General features: G+C 55.0%; 1 protein-coding gene across 1 annotated transcript in view; it reads right to left on the reverse strand.

Annotated features, from left to right (window-relative positions):
- Window positions 1–21,789, reverse strand: part of RARRES1 (retinoic acid receptor responder 1) — a 34,685-nt gene extending 12,896 nt beyond the window's left edge. The window contains exon 1 of the mRNA XM_058661485.1: window positions 21,422–21,789. Coding sequence (XP_058517468.1) covers window positions 21,422–21,661 — 240 coding nt within the window. The 5' untranslated portion in view covers window positions 21,662–21,789. The remainder of the gene's footprint in view (window positions 1–21,421) is intronic.
- Between the last annotated feature and the right edge of the window lie 1,404 nt (window positions 21,790–23,193).

Consider the following 23,193-nt stretch of genomic DNA (forward strand, 5'->3'; position numbering starts at 1 on the left):
CTTTGAATTTTAGTGCAGGAACCACAGTAACCAGACAGGGTCATCCTATTTTAATTAGGCCAGATATCATCCACTCCTATTACAAATTCTGTAAAATGCCGGGAAGCTGCAGGCCAGAGCACTGAACTTTGTGGTCTTGGCCCCTGTGGAGAATCGGCATGGAGCCGGGTCCCCAAGGGCGCCCCCGCACACTGCGTGCTCATCTTCAGCACAGCGGGACGAGCACACAGCACCTACTATCGGTGCTGGGCCGGACTGAGGCAGGTGGACAGGCCGTGATGTGGCTGAGATCAAGAAGGCTTGTTTTATTGCATCTAAAACATTTTTAGAAAGTAACGTTTACATTTTATTTGAAAGGCAGGAACACAGAGATCTTTCTCTGTTGATTCTGAAGCTGAACCTCTGTCCTGTGGAAGCAGGGTCCGGTGTCTTGCTTGCCCTTTGTCAGACAAGTTCACCGACTTACAAGGTCCTAGTCACAAGGAAGCGTTTGCTTCTCCAGCAGATGGGGACCCTGATGGCCAGTGTTTGGGGGAGGGGGTGGTTCAGGTAGGGGAATTCCAGGTCTGGGCAGAATGTAACTGCCCCTTCATGTAACCAAGCCAAGGAGCATGACTGGCCGTCATGGATACCCTAAATAGCACATCATCAGGAACTTGGTGATGCCCCGTTCAGCTCCTGTTTCAATATGTAAGAGCCTTACCTCCTAAGTACCTGGGAGGCCCAGCAATTCAGCTACCTTGCTCTGAGCGTTGCAATACCCACTTTCTGCTGCCACCTCGATGTCAGTAAGTCAGGCGAATGGACCCAGTTTGGGAATTCTATAGCAATGCCTCAAGATAGTTGGGGCATTACTTGGCAATTCCTCAGATGCCCACAATGGGCATGGCTAAGCTAAAATTCAGTCCAGAGCCATCTGGTCCACGCAGGTGTCACGGACCCAAGCATCACCTACTGCTTCCTAAGGCACATTAGCAGGAAGTTGATCAGAAGCCAAGCCTGCACTTCAGTGAGTGGGTCTGAGGTGTAGGTGTCCCAGGCCGTGCTGGAACTGCTGAGCAGGTGAGGCCTGCACTAAGGGAGGCGTCAGTGTTAACCAGGCAGGGGAGAGGAGTGGACTGGAGCAGCCAGCATCCCCGGATGGGGAAGCGGTGGAAAAGGGGTTGGGGTAAGCAGCGCTGAGCTTGGAACTTGACTCTCAAGCCTGGGGAAGTCTCTTAAAGCAACTAGGAGATGTTGTCCGGGCAGGGTAAGGCAGCGAGAGGCTCAGGACAGTGCCTGGATTTACTGTGAGTTTGGAGACACGAGGGAGGGGAAGAGCCGAGCTGAAACCAGAGGCTGGCCCACGCTCCAGGCCAGGGAAGAACATCATGGACTCCATCAATCCTTATTGGGTTTGCTCCTGAAGCACTCACAGATGCATGGCAGTGGCCGGCAGCACCCCCAGCCTCGGCGTCCTTACTGCCGGCCCATGGCGAACAGACCTGGTGGGCCTATGTTTAGCCACCCCGAGCCACAATGGCAGTCCCAAATAACAAATACCCAGAGAAGGCAGTGCTCCCACCTGCCGGCAGGCTTCCTGCCCTGGAAAGGCCTGGTCTGACCTTCACGATCCCTTAGGGGTGGCCTGAGTGCAGCCCCTTCCACAGGAGTCAGCAACGCCCTGTCTCTCTGCTGGGAGGCTAAGAGGGCTGCAGTGGGTGAGGCCATTGGAGAGCAGGAGGAAGCTGAGCTGGACGGGCCCGGGGGCGGGGGCTCTGAGGGAGGTAGCTGCAGCCCCCCAGGAAGAGGTGGAGAATGAGGAGCCTCAGTCTTTGCACCCATAGTCATGCGGCAGGTCATTCACAAAGGTCTGCTTCATCTGGGTCGGATGGCGCAGACTGTGTAAGTGGCACATTGAAGATACTGATGCAGCTGTGCTTTGGAAACAGGCAAAGCAAGGTGTGCGCAACTGTTCTCTGCAAGAGAAAGAAACAACTGGAAGAACAAGGCTGGGGGCTGAGGCAGCATGGGGCCTGTCTTCCAAAGTGGTTTTGTTGCTAATTGGATTTCCTCATTTTGTTGTAATGAGACACTCTTAAAAGTACCCAGAGTTCATCCTCAGGTATCAGGATGAAGTCGGTGCATCTCCGACACAGGCCGCCCCCTTCTCCCTCCCTGGGAGTCACACGTCCTTCAGCTGAGGCCCTGCTGTTCTCACGGGTGGTGCCACCTCCCGCTGGGCATGCACGTGCAGAGGGCAGCCTTTGGGTTGCCCTGAACGCTGGCGTGCTGCCGAGGTCTCCACTGGACCATAGCATCCACTCCAGGGCCTAGGGAGCCACTTTTGTGCTCCAAGCGTGGTACCAGACACGGGAAATGCAGGCAGCGAAACGGCGCAGCACCTGCCCTCGGGGCGGTCTGGTGGGAGGACCAGAGGCAGGCCAGCTCTCATCTGATTATCCTCACTGGGAGAGGACACTAGGCAGACTGAGCCACGCAGAGGATTTAGAAGGAACGGACTCGGGCTGTGGAGGGGCTGGCCAGCCCTTCCCAGGGCTTGGGGCCTGAGTGGTGTGGAAGGTACAGCTTGTGGGGCCAAAGGCAGCCAGCACAGTCAGGATGCAGAGGCTGATCACGCGGGCAAGGCTCACTCCTGTGCCTCCGGGGAGGATTCCGCTCCTCTAGAAGTGGGAAGCCACAGCCTGAAGGAAGCACTTGACAAGCTCTCTCCAGCACGGGGTGGGGCCCAACCAGATGGTCAACTTCAAAATGAAACTGCTATGGATGCTCTGAACTTCGAGTCCCAACTGTGATCGCTGTGCCAAGCCCAGACCAAGTGAATTACTGACCTCTGCAGTGCCACGGACCACACCCTCTCCCCCTGCATGGGTGTGCCCGGTCCCTGCTGGCGTGAGGAAGTGTCCAGAGAAAGCAAGGTGACTGAACAGGGCAGGCTGTAGAGCGGGCAGGCCAAGTGGGCAGAGGGAAATGCTACTAGATGACCCTGTGGCCTACCTGGTGAAGCACTACCTGTGGCACCAGCATCCCACACAGGTGCTGGTTTGAGTTCTGGCCACTCCACTTTCCATCCAGCTCGCTTACATGCCAGGAAAGCAGCACGGGATAGCCCAAGTCCTTGGACCCCGGGACCCCTGTGGGTGACCCTGAGAAAGCTCGTGGCTCCTGGCTTCTGTCTGGGCCAACCATTCGGAGGAGTAAGCCAGCAGATGGAGAGGTTTCCTTCTCTCTCTGTAACTGCCTTTCACATGAATCAATCTTACATTTAAAAAAATACCATTAAGAGGTAAAAAAAATTAAATAAATAAGATCATTCAAGGCCAGAAGTAATCATGGAACTACAACATTTCATATTAAGACAGGCAGTGCCCACAGCAGCTCAGGCAGGCCAGACAGCCTGGGATACTGCCATCCCTGGGGGTCTGGGTCAAGGGCCAGCTCTGCACCCGGTCCCAGCTTCCTGCTAACATGAGCCTCGGGGGCAACACGGGAGGACTGAAGGCTGTGGGTTGCTGACACCATGGAGGAGACGAAGGTGCAACTCCCGGCTTCTGCCCTGACTGGGTCAGCAACTGGGAAGTGAATCAGTGCAAGGAAGATCTCTGTATGTGTCTGTTTTTCAAATAAAACCAAAAATGAAATCAGATTTGCATACTGCCCAGCGTTATTTCACAGCACAGAAGAGCGTGTGTCGACCACCTGCAGCGGCGGCTGCCAGAGGCGGGAGCGGGCAGTGGGACAGCAGTGGGCAGGAAAGAGGCGCAGGGACCAGCCTGACCCAAGAGTGCCGTGCCCACTCCCCTCGGTGCCTGGGGCCGAGGAGCTCACAGGCAGGCTTTCCAGAAGGTGTAAAGCCCTTACCCTGGCCCAAGGTCACTTGACCGGGACATCCCCACCACTATCTTAAACTCGGGTCTCTTTCACAGTGCTGGTGTGATATGAGCTGAAGAATACGGTAACCTCCCCCAGTACAGCTGGCCCCTCTCGCCTTCCCCACTGGTCTAACGCTGTGACTTGCACATCATGTGGCTCCAGCCACACTCAGCGGAAAAGCCAGTCTGTTATGTTCCAAATCAGTTCCCCCAAAAAAGCTGGTGACAGCTCTGCAGCGCTGAATAGGCCCCGGTCCCCGGGAAGGGGTCACCCGCCCACTACAGGATTTCATTCCTTTCATCTCCACAGCCGCCAAGCTGCCCGTGTAAACCATGTCCTTTCCCAAAATGTCACGTCCCTCACTCAAAACAGCCAGAGGCGGAGCACACTGGGCCAATGTTTTCCAGGAAAAAGCACTTAGATGAAGAAAAACGAACCACCGTCTATAACAACACCGCAAACGAACCTGCGTCTATATAATCCAAAGGAATGAATTAGTGGCTCTTGGCTCTAGCTCTCTGAAATGAATGATAGAAGACGAGTTTGGGAACTAAATGTTTTGCCACCGTGGGCCTCTAATGCTGTAGGTTCTGATCTGGGCTTTGCTGGGCGGTTTCTGAATGCTCGGCCCTGCTGGACTGGGCCAACAGACAGCACCTCCCCCAGTCGGACCTGCCTTTGTGGTCCCTTGTTCAGGGCGGGGCCCAAGAGCAGGTGAGCCCTGACTACGTGGGGCTGCGAGCACTTGGGGGAAGCAGGCCGCCTTTCTGTTTGCGAGTGCTCAATGCAATCTCTAGAAAAACCTCATAACACTAGATTCGAGGAGGAGAGGTGAGGGAAACGTGCATCCGGTTATCAGTCCAAGCACTGCTTGCATATAAAGCTCCCTGCTGGCCACAGAGAGGGTCGCCTCCCCCACACACACACACAGCGTACACTGCACTCTCATCCCACGCCTCACCTGACTTGGCACGACAGCCACCTTGTATCACAAAATCCCTTCACATAAGCCATTGTTACTACCTCAGGTTCAAGGATGAAGAAATCGAGGCACTTGCTTCAAGTTAAGGAATTGCTCCAAGTCACGGAGCGAGTAGGGAACAAGGCCCAAAGCCCCTGGTTGTTCCACAGTGCCGATGCTGCCGAGATGGCCACACACAGCCCAGCCTGCTCCCAGGAAAGGCAGAGAAAGCTGGCTGCTGTGGCTGTGAGAGGACAGAAGGAAGCCAGTGCGCTAGCCTCGGCGTTCTGCATTGTGCTTGCACCCCAGGCTGCCAGACGAACACTGCCCCCTCCCTTCCTCCACACAGGAGAGCTGGAAGGGCATGCTGGTTCACTCCCAAGAGTGCGGGCCACAGGAGCCCATGGCACTGGCTCTGGAGCGCAGCTGCTTATTCCCTTGTGGTCCGAGCGTTGGAGACAGGGCAGTGAGGTGTCAGGGGGCTGGGAACCTTGACAAGGGCTGTTTCCTCCTCACCTGTCTGCCTGGCCTCAGTTCCAGCATGTCATCCAGAATCCACCGCAGCCGGCCCTGCATTCCTGTGGCCACCCTGCAGGGCCACCAGCCGGTTCTGGTGGAGGGCTGACCAGCACGGCATCACCTCCACCCGCCATATCCAAAGACTCCTAACAGGCTTGTGTTCCCAGCCACTGAGGGTTCAGACTTGCACGGGGCTTTCCAGGGGTGCACAGCTCAGCTCCAAACAGCAGGGAAGTGGAGCTGACCGGACTTGAGAAGGCACCCCCCCTAGATGCAGTCCTCTCCAGACAGGGCACGCGTAGAACACGCAGCCACCTGCTGTGGGACTGTCCGGGAGCAAGCCAAGCAAGGGCAGGGGCAGATCGAGCGGGGAGGGGGCAGGAGGCCAGCAGCCCCGGGAGACTGAGTGCCACAGCCCCACAGCCATCTTCCTTCCACTCACACCCATAGCCCACGCTGGACACTGAGCAGCGGGAGACACCCTGCCTGCAGCTTGGGCCTCTACCTGGGGCTCTCCTGCCCTGATGGGACCAGCAGGGCAGCACAGAAATACATTTTGTGGAGGATTTCTGGCAGCAGCTCGACCTGGTCCTTCTCCAAGGTAACTGATCAAGGACCAAGAGTTTTGCCATCTCCTTCACCTCTGCTGGTGCCCCCACCCCTCTGTTTGCCCTAGCACTTATGCTTGTTAACAACAGCCTGCCGGGCTCGGGAGGATGGCTCCTTCAGAGTGCAGGGGACTCAGCGGTTCCCGCCCTCCAGATGTGCTGGCCTTCTTGGCTTTAGCAACCTGCCCCCCCTCAAGTTCCCACAGCAGCCTGGGCTTGCTAAGATGTGTGGGTTAAGGATGAAGTTTGAGGTCAAGGTGACAGTGGAGGTCTCCTGCAGAGCTGCCTCTGGAGCAGTTGGCATCACTCACAACCCAGGAGAGTTTCTAAAAGACAGTGAGCAGGGCCCGGAGCCCAAGGCTCTCACTCAGCCAGTCCAGGGTGGGGCCCAGGATCCTGCATTCTGACCTGTTTCTGGGGACGCTGATGTTGCTGGTCTAGACTGCCACAGCTGGGGAACTTCTCTCTGGCTACCAGGAAGTAGCTAGACTGGCCCTAGCACACAGCCAAACTTAACTAGGAACCCCGTGATGGGGCAGTTCCATGGCCCAAGGCATCACCAGGACCAGATGAAGGGCAAGGACGTCACCTCTCCAAGCAACGGTCCTCGGGACCCTGGCCGCTGAGACCTTGGGTCACCACGCCCCCCCATGACAGCAGGGCCTGCTTCCTGCACCAGAGGCCCCAGGTCGTACACTGCATGGCAACACCGGATGTGCGGCTTTTCTGGGAGTGGCATTTGGAGCAGGCGGGCTAGACTGAAATAATCTAAAGAAAATCTATTCCCTGTTTTCTGACAGGCGCACAACTGTCTTGCAGTAGAGAAGGTCCCCCCCTTTATCCTGAGGGAATGTGTTCCAAGACCCCCAGTAGATGCTTGCAGCCCCGGCTGGCACCGAACTATACATGTCCTGTGCCTTGTCCTATGCAAACATGAGACACACTCATGTCAGGGATGCTCGGAGCTTACTGTCCATGAGTAGCAATACCACGGACCGACTAAGAATGCACTGATCACAGGTTGCATTATGTGGCCATGTGTAAGTGCAATCAATGCCTCAGGTTGCGACATCCTAGGGTGGCTACCCAGTGACTCACAGCTGGGCAGCAAACCCGCGCGGGTCCACTGAACAGAAAAGCACTTGCGTCCCAGGTGGAGGGGGCATGCTCACCCAGGGCTCACGACACTCAGGGCTGCGTGCGACGCGAAACGGGCACAGCTGACAGGAGAAAGCAAAACCTCAGAAACCAAGCGTGGATGGGCTGGGAGAGGGTACGCCCACCATGCACCGGCATCTGCATGTGCACCCAGAAGTTGAGCCTTGTATGCCAGTAGCCACGCTAGAGCAGGGGCTATTTAAGACCACTGCAGGGCTGGAGTCGGAGAGAAACCCCTGCCGTGGCTGCCATGGGAGGCCGTGGCTGCCATGGGAGGCCGTGACAATGCCCTTGGCTCCAAAGACACGATTCTACTGGAAACCCTGAACTTTGGCTAAGCACTTCCCCACTGTCCCCTTTATTGGTTGCTAAGTGCTGGTCCCTCTGTTGCCTTGGAGTCCGCTGTGATATCTGAAAAACTTGGTGTTTCTGGGTCGACCAGTGGGTGGCTGTGCGGGTGAGGACCCAGCCTGCGACGCCAGGAGCTCACTAGCCACTCAGCCCTCCCCTCCGCCCCCCAGTCTATCAGGCCCGGCTTCTAAATGTCCCCCGGGCCTGCGCGTTTGTTGAGAGAACACAAATGTCACGCTATTCCAGTAAAAATAAAATTGCTCAGTTTATAAGGTTACTTTTATGAGTCAGGCTTGGTTGGAGATAAGTAAACAACTCATTTGTGAATAAAAATTATTCTTGTGCTCAGGACAGACAGATATCAGTATATTACATTAGACCCTGGGAGAACTTTATTGCATTTTCCTTCACCCGGGCAAGACAAGAGCCCGAGGGTTTGTGGGAGCCAAGTCCCTGGCTGCCCTCAGGCCAGCCCCGCCCAGCAGGCCCGGCCAGCGTGCACCCTGTGGCTTTCTCAGGCCAGGCAGCAGTGGGAAGGAGGACACGGGATGTGTGGTCAGCCTGCCCAGGCGTCAGCCCTTGACCCTGAGAAGGCTGGAAAGGGACAGGCAGTCTCTGCCTCCCTCCCGGTCCCCTCTGGGCTGCAGTGCGGGGTGGGGAGTTCCTAACAGGCAGGGCCAGGCCTCTTGTTCCCAATGGCCCACCTGCAGGAGCAACCCTCCAGATCCTTCTATTTCAGGAGGCCTTTAGGGCAGCTCTCCACCTTCTCCCCTGCTGTGTCAAGAAGGTGGTATGGCCTGCTCACCTGCGAGCAGCAGCCTCCCATGCACGGTGGCACCATGCTGGCCAAGCAGGAGCTGGAACAAAGCCCACAAAGGCAAACCAACGAGGTAGGGGGCCAAGAAGGCAGTGGGGCTGGTGGAGGTGGGGTGGGGGGGAGCAGGAGCCGCCATGCCCAGTGCCTGCACCTGTCAGGCAGTGTGGGATGTTCTCCCAGGAGCTCCCAGCTCCCTGCAGGTTGAATTCAGAGGGCCTGACAGCAGCCCACAGATACCCATGCCCTAACCCTGGCTCTGTGCAGAGCAGACCAGAGCTGGGAAAGCAGGGACAGGCTCTCCCTAGAGCCTCAGCCTCCGAGATTCGCCTCCTGGGTCCACTAGAACTGCCCAGGGAGCTTGCCTGTGTGGTTTAACCCTGTAAGCGCGGGGCCCGCTGTTGCAGGACACACACTTCACAGAACGACTTGCTCCGTAGTGTCCCACTGAGGGCATGTGCCCTGGGGTGACCGTGCAGTCACACACGTCTCAAACGTATCCATGGCACAAGACTTCTTTCATGTGTTACTTCCCTAGCAGACGGGTACTCATGATGGCTGCCATCCCAGGTGCCATGGGCTAGCTCTGTTAAGGCAAGTGAATGCCAAGGCTGCCGGAGAAAGGCTGTATCTCTGCGGTTAAGCGACGCTTCACAGCAGTTCAGATTCACGTCCGGCTGGATGAGGGAGTGAGAGAGACAGACAGAGGGAGGCAGAGCTAGAGGCAGAGACAGAGCGAGGCAGAGACAGGGAGAGAGAGAGGGAAAGGAAAAGACAGAGACAGAGGGAGAGAGACAGAGGGAGAGACAGAGGGAGAGACAGACAGAGGGAGAAAAAGACACAGGGAGAGAGACAGAGGGAGAGACAGAGGGAGAGGCAGAGACAGAGGGAGACAGAGGGAGAGACAGAGACAGAGGGAGAAAAAGAGACAGGGGGAGAGACAGAGGGAGAGACAGAGGGAGAGACAGAGACAGAGGGAGAGAGACAGAGGGAGAGACAGAGACAGAGGGAGAGACAGAGGCGGGGAGAGACAGAGGGAGAGACAGAGACAGAGGGGGAGACAGAGACAGAGGGAGAGACAGAGGGAGACAGAGGGAGAGGCAGAGACAGAGGGAGAGGCAGAGACAGAGGGAGAGACAGAGACAGAGGGAGAGAGAGACAGAGGGAGAGAGAGACAGAGGGAGAGACAGAGGAGGAGAGAGACAGAGGGAGAGACAGAGACAGAGGGAGAGACAGAGACAGAGGGAGAGAGAGACAGAGGGAGAGAGAGACAGAGAGAGAGACAGAGGGAGAGACAGAGGGAGAGACAGAGGAGGAGAGAGACAGAGGGAGAGACAGAGACAGAGGGAGAGACAGTGACAGAGGGAGAGACAGTGACAGAGGGAGAGACAGAGGGAGAGGGAGAGACAGAGGGAGAGGCAGAGGGAGAGACAGAGAGAGGGAGAGGCAGAGAGAGGGAGAGACAGAGAGAGGGAGAGACAGAGGGAGGGAGAGCCAGAGGGAGGGAGAGCCAGAGGCAGAGACAGGGAGAGACAGACAGGAGAGACAGAGGGAGGGAGAGACAGAGGGAGGGGGAGACAGAGAGAGGGGGAGACAGAGAGAGGGAGAGACAGAGGCAGAGACAGAGGAAGAGACAGACAGAGGGAAAGACAGACAGACGGAGAGAGAGAGGGAGAGACAGAGAGAGAGGGAGAGACAGACAGGGAGAGGCAGAGACAGAGGCAGAGACAGACAGGGAGAGACAGACGGAGGGACAGACAGAGGGAGGGAGAGACAGACGGAGGGAGAGACAGACAGAGGGAGAGACAGAGGGAGAAACAGAGACAGAGGCAGAGACAGAGACAGAGGGAGAGACAGAGGGAGAGACAGACAGACGGAGAGACAGAGGGAGGAGAATGTGTGTGTGTGTGTGTGTGTGTGTGTGTGTGTGTGTGTGTTCCACAGGCTGTACTTCATTAGCGCTAGTCAGCAACAGCTGGTTAGGTACTCAGCCTTCTGGCCGACTCACCCGTCTCCTTGGCAGGAGGATCCACAGTCACGCCCGCTCTTGGTGGTCCACACTCGGGACCACCCCTGACACCTTTATTTGGGGCTCTACCAAGCGTATATGAACCCTTATCTGTGACTTTCATGTGTTGAAAGCCAGATGGAGTATGTTGTGAGCCAACAGGAAAACATTTGTGGTTTAGAACCAATTTATTACAAGAGGGTCAGAACACATTCCTACTGGCCAGCTCATCCTGGTGCCTGGGGCAGAGTGCCAAGGAGGCCAGACGCAGCTCTGCTCCCAGGGCCTGCTGGCCTTTCCCACCCGTGCTCCTATCCCCCGTGCACGAGGGCAGTACCGAGGGACCGAGACCATGGTGCACGCGTGCCGCCGCAGCAGGGACAGTGTCTGAGAAGAGGCCTGAGCTTCTTTTCCTTCCAGCAGCACGATCGTTACCAGGGCAGCACCTGCACAGCCTAGCCAAGGTTCTAAGCCTGCCATAACATGGGTTTCTCTTGCCAGCACAATGGCTTCAGGCCAAGTGGCTTGAATGGGCAAGATTCAAGATGGCTGCCCACAAGAACTCAAGCCTGGTTGTCACCTTATTTCCAAGCTAATCATCACTCCCATGGGTGTCATGACAGGCAACAGTGTCCATAATAGGCAGAAGAGAGCAGTAAAGGACAGAAGAGAATGCCTTCCTGGTTCCCAGAATTCCACCACCGCTTCCCCGGGACATCAGAGATGCTCTTCCCCCTGTGAGCACAGCCTCCGTCCTCCCTGTTGCCCGGCCTCCATGGCCCACAGACCCCAGCACTCGCCCTGGCTTCTCCCTTTTTGGTCCCCCGAGTTAAACATGTGTTGCTGATGCTCAGCTTCGTTCTGTCACTGGCTTCACGTCCGAGGACAAAGGATCTGACTTTGGGGTCCCTTGGCCTCTGCATCAGAAAGGGTCACCTGATTCACCCTCAGGGCCGCGTGAGAGCCAGCTCACCTGCAGCCGGCCTCTCCCCGGCTATTTTCTCGTGCCAGCCACAGAAGCACTTAGCTCCACTCCAGCCTTTCATTATTTATCCCTTCCTTCCCCACGCATTTCAGCCTTTCTCACTCTTCAATTTTTGTTCCTGTGGGCGACTTAATGTATTGGTTTTGTCTTTTTCTGAATGACCAACTCTGAATTATTGACATTAATGGAGTAAGGGCTTCAAGAAGAGCCGTAATTAGGTGAACTGTATCGTGTTGGAGTGCTTTATACATTGGAAAGTGATTAAAGGAACCAAGTTTTTCTTAGGAAGCAGGTGCTCGCCTGACTGCCCTGTGGCCCGGGTTCACTGCCCTGGTTCTATGGTCCAATCAACAGGCCTCAACATGAGGGCTGCATGGGCTCTGTCATGGGCACTGGGGCTGGACTCCAGCTGACCAAAGGTCAGGTGACATGTCCCCAGACCTGCTTCTGCTGGGTATCCTTACTACCTTTTAGATAATGAACTTAGAGAAGAGTGAGCATTACAATAAAGTCATGTCAAATCCCAGTTATGCAAATGGAGCTGGAACAGCGAAGCCAGGAGTGTGTTTCCGTGCTACAAGGGCTACAGGATGGGGCAGGTGTTGCAGCACGTCTGACGAAGCCAACATGTGGCATGCCCACATCCCGTATCACAGTGCTTTGTCTGAGTCCTGGCGGTCGGTGCTTCTGGTCCAGCGGCAGACAGTGGCCTGAGGACTGGAAGGCCTCCATGGAGCGGAGGACCCCCGGCCTCAGCCTGGCCTATCCCTAGGGGTTACAGACATTTGGGACAGAATGTCTCCCCATCTCTCTACTGGTCTACCTTTCAAATAAATTTTTTAAAAAACTACTCCAGGACCCACCTTGTATGTGCCAGGATCCCATATGGGCACCGGTTCTAATTCTGGCAGCACCGCTACCCATCCAGCTCCCTGCTTCTCGCCTGGGAAAGCAGTCGAAGATGGCAAGGCCTTGGGACCCTGCACCCACGTGGGAGACCCAGAGGGGACTCTGGGCTCCTGGCTTTGGATTGGCTCAACTTTGGCCACTGCGGCTACTTGGGGAGTGAATCAGCAGATGGAAGATATTCCTCTCTCTATATCTGACTTTACAATAAAAATAAATAAATCTTTAAAAAATTATTTAAAAAAAACTACTCCAATTGAATGGCCTTGGATTTATATCAAAATACAGTTGACAAATTTAAACATACTAACTTGAATGTAAATGGTCTAAATTCTCCAATTCAAAGATACAGATGGACTAAATGGACTAAAACCCAAGACCCATTCTATTTGCTGGCTGGAAGAAACATCTCACCAACCAAGACACACAGACTGAAAGTGAAGGATTTTCATACTAAGGGAAATTTTAATAAAGCAATTGTAACTATCCTAACATCCGACAAAATAGACTAAAACGAAAACTTTAAGACAAAGGGCACTGTGATTAAAAGATCAATGTAGCTAGAGGATGTGACTAGTAATTGTATACACTAGGGTTCCTTCCTGCTGCTAACATCTTGCTGCAGGAAGAGTTTGGGCAGTATTTGGCCCTGGGGTAGGTGCAAAAGCAGCTCCCTGCAGTGTGGTGGCTGTGGGGGGTGCCCCAGCCAGGCTGGACCCAATGCTGGGAACTCAGGTCAGTCATTTTCGCCAGGTGGTGACCAAGTCCCAGGCTTTGGGTGGCCAGTGCACCCTTGGGCTCCAGGCTCTACCTGCTGGCTGAGCAGCGGCAAACTCTGGAGTGTTTAGGATATGTAATTGCTGCCTAGGGACATCCATGGATAAGGCCAGTATGAGTTCAGGTGAGGGATGAATTTTGGGTGGTACCCAGCAACAGGGTCACAGAACTTGCTGGCAAGCGTGAGGACTGAGACCTGGTGGTTTGGAGGGGAGAGTCAATAACATCTATTTGAGCCAGACTGATTCACCAGACCACATGGGAATCCTGAGATGGGTTGTTAACATAAAGCATCACTGACTGCCACACACCAGTCCACACGAAAGCTATGGCTGGGGGCCTGTCTGGCAGGGCTGGGTACCAGTACCTGACTGAGTGGTGGAACGGTGGAAGGGTCACACTTGGCAGGGTCAAGACACTAGCCAGCACATGAGGGAACCAGGTCCGGGGGTAGATTCTGTGGGGGAAGTGTGGGTCAAACCCTGTGGAAATACAAGTTCTGCTGGTTAGCTTGCAAACTGGGGTGACGATGGGCTGAGCTAGGTGCGAGCACAAAACCTGCCATCAGTCACGGGTAAAGGAACCTACAACAGCCTGCGCAGGTCAAGGCAGCAGCACCTGAATGTGCAACCTGAAATAGGATGTGGGGTGGGCCAAGCTGCAACTGAAATGGGGTAGACCGGGCAGGGCCGAGCAGACCTTAGCACACAGGGAAGAACAGTAATCAGACTGGAGCACAGGTTATGCTGAGCTAGGCTCTTACCCCAACTGTTCTTCACAAGGCAGGGATACTATGGCACAGCATCGAAGGCAAATGCTGAGACAAGTGAGGGGCTAAGCCAACTGGGTCAGAGCAACTACTGGCACGTGTGTAATCTAGGGCTGGGAAGAGGCTTGGCTGGGGAGCTGTGAGAGTACACCCTTGCTGGGTTGGGGTGCCCACGATAGAGTACTTGGGCCTGAGTGGGGGCTGCGTTCTGGTCTGGATATGGTTGCAATCTCCCTTGGCACAAGTGTGAACTGGGGCTGGGTACACCTAGCCGGGTTAGACGCCAACACCATCTGGTGCTCTGGAGAACCAGGGTAGATACAGGATGGATTAGGCTAGGTCTCTGCCCCTACTGAGCCATGTGTGAGCAGTGTCTGGGTATGGACAAGCCTTGGCTGGGCTGAAACATCTAACAGTTAAGAACCAGAATGGATTGAAAGCCTGCAAGGAGGGCTGGCCCATGGAATCACCAGTATGTGCAAGATCTGGCATTGGGAGAGGTTCTGATGGAGGAGCTTGGGAAACTCCTGTCGGGACACAGTCCCTGCAGGTAAGCACAAGAACCATGATAGGGAGCAATCCAGTCCAGGCCAGAGAAAGATGCCCACCGCCACACATTTGGCAAAGATCAGGGGCAGAACAGGTTGAACCAGTTCAAATCACTCACTGGTGAATCCGAGCACCAGAACAGTGTGGGTTGGGCCGGGTTTAGACACAACACATACCAGTGCACATTATGGAAATGTCAAGGTGAGGTGAGCTACATCAGATGTGGCTGCAGTGCCCAAACAGCACATGTGAGAACCAGGGAGGGAGGGGGCAAAGCTGGCAGGAGGAATGTGTGCTCCCCTGCTGGACAACCACTCCCACTGGAGAGCGTGAGTTGGGATGAGGGCAGACCAGACCAGGCAAGGCTGCAACACCTGTGGGCCTCACGTGAGCTAGATCGGGGAAAGACAGGCTAGGTTGACTGTTCTGACTGGTGCAAGCACAAATTAGAGTGGGTGAGGATTGGTTGGGCTTTGCCATAGCATCAGTTGCCAGATGCTGGCACTGGGGGATAATTCTGTCAGGTTAAACCCCAGAACCACCTGGAGAGTGCATGATCTAGGAGTGGGAGTGGCCTAGGAGCGAAATAGTGGGCACCTCCCTCTTGGGATACCACTCCCACTGAAGAGCACGAAAACCAGGACAGGGGAAGGGGTGGCTGGACAGAATGGCACCCAACAGCATTTGTGTGGGCTGAATAGTCGGGCTGACTGGGTTGAATTAGGCATCAATGCCCATTGACATGTATGAGAGCTAAATAGGATATGGGACAGACTGTACAAGTCTGCTGTACATACTGGCTAGCATAGGGACCAAGGTAGGGAGCAAGCCTGGTGAGGGTTATGGGAAGTCACCCCGACTAGGCTGCAGCTCCCACTGGATTGGATGAGGGCCGATCATGAAGTGGGCAGGATTGGGCTGGACTGCAACAACCATTGGTTTGTGTGGATGACCGGGCTGGAAACAGAACTGACCCCCAGCAATTGAAATGACCAGCATGTGCATAGGCTGATTGGGGTGACAGATTGTGCCGGACACTGTACTGGCAAGCACACACAAGAATCAGGTCTGGGAACACCTCAGAGGAAGTTTCTTTGGAGATCCCTCCAACTGAATCGCTGATCTCATAACCCCAACCATGAAGAGACTGTCAGCAAGAGGATTCTGAAGAGATTTCATTGTGCTTGGAGTGGCTAGATTGGCAGCAATTCGGAACTGTTGAACTATCAAAACAGCACGAGCAGGACTCTGGGAGCGTGCCTCACATTGGGGACCTGGGATGAGTGGGAGGCAGGGTGGGGCTTCTTCCTTTGTTTCTCCTCTGACCCCAGATACACGGGGGAAAATGGTGATATTAGTGTGGAAACAGTGGTCTTATCCACTTTCCTTTAGCCCTTGACCATGTGTATCCTAATCAACAATGTAAGACTATCAAAAAATTAATAAAAAATAATAAAGCAAGTATTAATGGATCGAAGGGAGACACAAGCTCTAACGCAGTAGTAACTGGGGATTCCAACACCCTAGTTTCATCAAGTGACAGCTCAAAAAGACCAAAGATTAAGAAGGAAACAGAGCTAACCTGCACTGTGGACCAAATGGACCTAACATGTCTACAGAGCATTCCACCCGACGGCTGCACAATACCGATTCTTTACATCAGTGTATGGAACTTTCTCCAGGATGGGCCATGCCATTGGCCATCAAGCAAATCAACAAATTCAAAAAATCAGAAATCAATTTTTCTGATCACAATGGTCAAATTTATCTTTTCTGAACACAATGGAATAAAGCTGGAAATTAAACCCAAAGAAACAACAGAACTCACCCAAACTCTAGAGCAAAAGGACTTAGTTGAAATCCACCGAGCCTTTCATCCTACAGATAGAGAACACTTTTTTCCATCAGTGCACGAAACCTTCACCCGAATTGACCATGTTATAGGTCACAAAACAAGCCTCAGCAAATTTAAAAAAAAAAATCAAAATTACATCACGCATCTTCTCAAGCCATCAAAGAGTGAAACTAGAGACCAAGAAGTCAAAACGCCCAGGAAGACTTGCAAACACATGGAGACTGAATAATATGTTACTAAATGAGCAATGGATCAGACAAGAAATCAAAGCGGAAATTAAATTGCTTGAAACAAATGAAGGCATCAACATATCAAAACTTATGGGACACAATCAAGGCTGTGCTAAGAGGAAAGTTCATTTCAATCAGTGCTTACGTTAAGAAATTAGAAAGGCATCAAGTAGGGCCTGGCACCGTGGCCTAGCAGCTAAAGTCCTCGCCTTGAACACGTGCCAGGATCCCATATGGACGCCGGTTCTAATACCTGCAGCTCCACTTCCCATCCAGCTCCCTGCTTGTGGCCTGGGAAAGCAGTCGAGGGTGGCCCAAAGCCTTGGGACCCTGCACCCACACAGGAGACCCGGAAGAGGTTCCTGGTTCCTGGCATCAGATCGGCGTAGCACTGGCCTGTTGTGGCTCACTTGGGGAGTGAATCATCGGATGGAAGATCTTCCTCTGTCTCTCCTTCTCTCTGTATATCCGGCTTTCCAATAATAATAAATCTTTAAAAAAAAAAAAAAGAATGTAATCTACAGGTGTGTGATCTGGGATTTGTGACTGAACAGCCTTTGTTCATAACCTGAGGAACAGTCATTTCTTGATTTGCCGTAGCTAATACACAAAAATGTAATGTATGTAAGTGCAATTGACACTTTGCAAGTTGATTTACGGTCCTTGTCTGTGTTACTGGAGAACAGTGGTTTTCTTAATACTTGTCGAGTTCTTTATTTAGTGGAGGGTTGAGCTTGTGATTATAAAGATAATATAGTAAAACTTGAAAATATAAAAAGGAAGGAAGGAGGGAGGGGGAGAGGTAGGTATCATTATGCTCCTAAAACTGCATATATGCAATGCACTAAAGCTGATCCCTTTACATAGTTTAAAACTTTACACATACCTAAAGGGGAACCAATTAAATTATTGCATAATGCCCCCTTCTCCTCAATCAGCTGTTATGTTTCCAACTACTGGACCTAGCCCTTCGGGGCCCTGTCCAAGAGAGCTGACCCTGCAGTGGCTGACAACTCATGGAATGCTCCCGCCCATGAAGACTCCCTCAGTGTCTTTTCCATAACCGCACTGGCCTTTCCGCTTAGCCAATGGTAGGCAGGCAGGCCCAGAACTTGCCACGGTAGATGGGGCCGCCTGGGGCAGTCACCAGGAAAGGAAACTTCGAGTGTGCGTGGGAGGGCTGACCCAGGACACTCTCCACCTCCAAATCTCCCACCACTCCCACTGTGGTTCCCGAGCCAGTGTCATGAGATGCCAGAGGAGAAGCCTCGCTGGCTGTAAAATGGTCGGGATGTAGTGAGGGCTGGAAAGATGGCATCAGGCAAGGGCTGCACTGAGATCCACAGACACTTCACTAAAGGTCTGTTATTGCCTTTCACCACTAGAGGGCATCAGGCCTCTACAATGAGGGATTCTCCTGGGCAAGAATCCCAAGAAGTGCCCAGCTGGAAGGGGTATTGAGGCATTTACTCGGTCCACAGGTTTCCTCAACAACCCACAACAAGGATAGCACTCTTCCTCATAACCTACTCTATAACGCACGCTTGCGACCCGTTTGAGATACAGACTACACAGGCATCTGCAATAGTGTGCTAATAAACATAACTGGACCCTACGAAGCTGATTTCATCATCTGCTATGCTCCTCAGTGTGAAAAAATCTGATTCAAGCTGCCTCTTGCCTTACAGAGGAGTATGCTGCACGCTAGAGTCGACGGGTCCTAGAGTCGACGGTCCCCGTGGTCTGTTCGGCGCCCGGCCCGCAGCAAGTGCTCAGGAAACCGCTAATGGGCCATGACCTGCCTCCCCGATGGTGCCACGGCAGCTCACATTTTCAGACTTCACCATGAATCTACACGTCGTCCTAGGAGACCCCGAGAACCACTTGTAACTGCTGGCAGGGAATGAAAGATGTTCCTTCCAAATGGGGAGCTGGCTGGAGAAGACTGAGCGATCTTCTCTAGCAAACGGGATTCGCTGCAGGTGGACATGGGGCGGGCGGGGATTGGGCTCCATGTTCCCTGCAACCTCCCCAAGCTGCAGCCTCACACCAAGTAAAGGCAGCCCAGGGCCGCAACACTGACCCCTGGTGGCCATGACCTGCCTCTACCACCCGTGGGAAGAACCCTGCAGCAACCATCCCAGGTTGAGGGCACAGAGGCCCTGGCACTGCCTGGAGCAGAGGGCACAGTAGTCCCAGGCCCCGGTGCACTGCCACTGCCTGGAGCAGAGGGCACAGTGGTCCCAGGCCCTGGCGCTGCCTGGAGCAGAGGGCACAGTAGTCCCAGGCCCCGGTGCACTGCCACTGCCTGGAACAGAGGGCACAGTGGTCCCAGGCCCTGGTGCCCTGGCGCTGCCTAGAACAGAAGGCACAGGGTTCCCAGTGCCCTGGCGCTGCCTGGAGCTGAGGGCAGTAGTCTCAGGCCCTGGTACTGCCTGGAGCAGAGGGCACAGTGGTCCCAGGCCCTGGTGCCTTGGCACTGCCAGGAGCAGAGGATACAGTGGTCTCAGGCCCTGGCACTGCCTGGAGCAGGGGGCACAGTGGTCCCAGGCCCCGGTGCGCTGGCACTGCCTGGAGCAGAGGGCACCTTGATCCCAGGCCCTGATGCCCTGGCGCTGCCTGGAACAGAGGGCACAGTGGTCCCAGGCCCTGGCACTGCCTAGAGCAGAGGGCACAGTGATCCCAGGCACCAGTGCGCTGGCACTGCCTGGAGATGAGGGCACAGTGGTCCCAGGCCCTGGTGCACTGGCGCTGCCTGGAGCAGAGGGCACCTTGATCCCAGGCCCTGACGTACTAGCGCTGCCTGCAGCAGAGGGCACAGTGGTCCCACGCCTCGGAGCCCTGGCGTTGCCTGGAGCAGAGGGCACAGTAGTCCCAGGACTTGGCCCTGGCACTACCTGGAGCGGAGGGCAGAGCGGACCCAGACCCGGGTGCCCTGGCGCTGCCTGGAGCTGAGGGCACAATGGTCCCAGACCCGGGTGCACTAGCGCTGCCTGGAGCAGATGGCACAGTGATCCTAGGCCCCGGTGCCCTGGCACTGCCTGGAGCTAAGGGCACAGTGGTCCCAGGCCCCGGTGCCCTGGCGCTGCCTGGAGCTGAGGGCACAGTGGTCTCAGGCCCCGGTGCCCTGGCGCTGCCTGGAGCAGAAGGCACAGTGATCCTAGGCCCTGGCACTGCCTGGAGCAGAGGGCACAATGGTCCCAGGCCCTGGCACTGCCTGGAGCTAAGGGCACAGTGGTCCCAGGCCCTGGCACTGCCTGGAGCTGAGGGCACAGTGGCCCCAGGCCCTGGTGCCCTGGCGCTGCCTGGTGCGGAGGGCACAGTGTTCCCAGGCCCTGGTGCCCTGGCGCTGCCTGGAGCAGAGGGCACAATGGTCCCAGGCCCTGGCACTGCCTGGAGCTGAGGGCAGTAGTCCCAGGCCCTGGCGCTGCCTGGAGCAGAGGGCACTGTGGTCCCAGGCCCTGGTGCCCTGGCGCTGCCTGGTGCAGAGGGCACAGTGTTCCCAGGCCCTGGTGCCCTGCTGCTGCCTGGAGCAGAGGGCACAATGGTCCCAGGCCCTGGCACTGCCTGGAGCTGAGGGCAGTAGTCCCAGGCCCTGGCGCTGCCTGGAGCAGAGGGCACAGTGGTTCCAGGCCCCAGTGCCCTGGCACTGCCTGGAGCAGAGCGCACAGTGGAAGCAAAGTACTGCTCTCCTGGCCCCTGGAGATTTCTGACGGTGCAGACGGGCCTCGGCTGGCAGCTTTGGTGTGCTGGTTTTCACAGGTGAGCCGTGTTTCAGAATCCAGCAGGACAGGACGTTCTTCTCCGGGTCCTCGGCTCTCCCCGTACACATCACCTCTAGTTTACCAAGACGTTTCTGTCTGCTTTTACTCCGAGATCTCTCTCCCATTTAGAAACACGATACTAGACTGCCTTGTGCGGGAGAAAGGGCATTTTAACTTAAGCCACTTGGGTTCTGAGAGCTAGTTTTATGATTTTGAGGAGGTATTAAGCCTCAATCTGCAGCCAGGAGCTCAGAGCTCCACTTGGACCTCCCCTCCAGCTGAAGCAGGGCCCGGCACTCCCTCCAGACCTCCCGGGTGGGTACAGGCCCACCGGCACGGGGACCACCCCCTGCCGCCTTGGCAGGTGCATCAGCTCAGCGGGATGGGAAGCCCCACGTGCCTCAACACCCACCCTGGAGTTAAAGTTCTTAAGCTCATTTTCTTCCTCTCACTGTTGCCCCTGAGACAGCAAGGACTGTTAAAACAGATACCAAGAAAGACCGCCTTTTTCTAAGAACAATTTAATTTCATCCTGCGATCACAGAGCAGGATTCAGTTTTCGAAGAACTGAGGCTGAGTTTCCAACAGGCCTTTGCCACGGGTGTCTGATCCCGGGTCTAGGAGTCTAAATTCCCACCCTCTGGCCACGCTTGGAAGCCTATGTCCATTCTATAAGCGAATCCAGGGGTCTTCTCAGCGCACCGGTCTGCACGCTGCAAGGGCACGCTTGGAAGCTCCCACAGGCAGCAAGGTTGCCACTGAAGCTTTAAACAAGTTAGTTCAAGGAAAACGTGCACTATGAAAACAGCTATGCGCGGATTTCAAACGTTTGCCACCAAAACGAAACCATCTTTCAAATTCCATTTCCACGAACTTTGGGAAGCGCCCTGGTGGCCGTGTAATTTCAGCCATCTTCTATTAAATCAAGAAAGCAGCACGACTTCGCAAACACACGAGGCCCACGATAGAGTCGAGATTCGCAACCCAAGTTCTCCACTCAGAAAAAAACCATCCCGCGTCGCTCCCCCAGGGTAAAACAGCGTGTCCACTCCAACCACGCTGGCCTGGAACTCTTTACTGGCAAGTCACATCAGACAGCTGTCCCAGTCCGGAGAGGGACCCAGCTCAGACGTCAGAAATACTGCCCAAGTCCTGAGCAGCGGCGCCCTTTGAACCTGCGGCTCCGTTTCCCTCGTTGCGTCCCACCGCAATGCACCGCAGCGGTCCCGAGCGCTGCCCCGTGGAATACCCACGGCCCGGACCCCCTCCCATGACCGGCGCGGCCCGCACTCACCCACACGCGGCCCTCCTGCACCGCCGACAGCACTTGCAGGGCGCTGGGCGAGCCGGCGCGGAAGTTGAAGAAGTGCAGCGCCGCGCGGGCCGCCTGCTGCAGGAGTCTGCGCTGGACGCCCACGTCCACGGGCGCCGCCGCCGCCTCGAGGCCGAGCAGCAGCAGCAGCGCCAGCAACCGGGCGGCGGGGCGCGGGGCCCCTCGCCGGGGCGCGGGCGGCGGTTGCCAGCGGGGCTGCATGGGCGCGGGCTGCCGCGACGCTCCAGCGACCCGGGTTCGGAGCGCGCGGCTCGGGGCGCGCGGAAATAGGGCGGCCGCGGCGCCGCCCCCCGCCCTCGGCCCGCTCGGCCGCGCCCTCGCCGGGGACCCTCCCCTCCGCGCTCGTCCGCTCGGGGCCAGGACGCGGCGGCGCCTCGGGGAGCGCCTGGCGGGGCCGCGCTGCGGACGCCACCCCGCGCCCCGACCCCACTCGGGAACCCGCCTCTCGCCTGCGCGGAGGGGCGAGGTCGCAACCGGTGGCTTTTCGCGCGGAGCCCTCGCGCTCCGAGGGCTGGGCTGTGATTTGTCAGCAGGTGGAGGAGGCGCGCTCGCGGGGCGGGAGAGGGAGCCACCTGGGCCGCGGGGGGCGCGGGGTTACGGCGGCGCGCGGGCTGCTTGGGGTTACCGAGGCCGCAGGGTTAACTAGGGACGCGGTTCTTTTTTTTTTTTTTTAACTTTATTTAATTACATTGTATTATGTGACACAGTTTCATAGGTAAGGGATACCCCCACCTCTCCCCACACCCTCCCCCCATGTTGGGTTACTCCACCTTGTTACATAACCACAGTTCAAGGTCAGTTGAGATTCCCTCACTGCAAGCGTATACCAAACAGAGTCCAGCATCTTGCTGTCCGGCCTAGTTCAACGGCTTCTTAGGGAGACCCTTCCCGTATATCATCAGCAAAAATTTACATCATTATGGAATTAGTTGGCATAGTAATGAGTAACCAATATGTTAAAAATAAATGCGAGTTCTTAACCACATTCTTTGACCGCCTCATTGACATTTCAATTTTAGTTTATATACAACTTGTAACATAACATACATAGCAGTACATGTTTTACATAACATCATATCATCTTAAATTAAGGCAAACATGTGGTATCTAACCTTTTGGGATTGGCTCATTTCCCTTAGCATTATGGTTTCCAGTTTGGCCCATTTGGCCACAAAGAACTGCATTTTGTTTTTTTTAATAGCTGAGTAGTATTCCATGGAGTAGATGAACCATAGCTTTCTTATCCAATCCTCTGCTGATGGGCATTTTGGTTGCTTCCATGTTTTTGCAATTACTGATTGTGCTGCTATGAACATTGGGATACATGTTGGCTTCTCATAAAACAGGTGATTTGGATATATAGGAGTGCTATTGCTGGATCATACGGTATGTTGATTTTAAGTTGTTTGAATGTTCTCCATACTGATTTCCATAGAGGCTGTACCAACCTGCAGCCCCACCAGCAGTGCAGTAGGGTTCCCTTTTCTCCACAACCTCGCCAACATGTGTTGTTGGTGCTTTTTTTCATGTGGGCCAATCTTACTGGCATTAGGTGGTACCTCATTGATGTTTTAATTTGGATTTCCCTTATTGCCAGGGAACTTGAGCATTTTTTCATATGCTTATTTGCCATTTGTGTTTATTCCTTTGTGAAATGTCTGTCCATTTCCCGTGCCCATTTCTTGAGCGCTTGTTTGTTTTGGTGTTTTGGCTGTTTTGTAGTTCTTTGTGTA

This window comes from Ochotona princeps, chromosome 3 (assembly GCF_030435755.1).
Source record: "Ochotona princeps isolate mOchPri1 chromosome 3, mOchPri1.hap1, whole genome shotgun sequence".
In the NCBI taxonomy this organism is placed as follows: Eukaryota; Metazoa; Chordata; class Mammalia; order Lagomorpha; family Ochotonidae; genus Ochotona; species Ochotona princeps.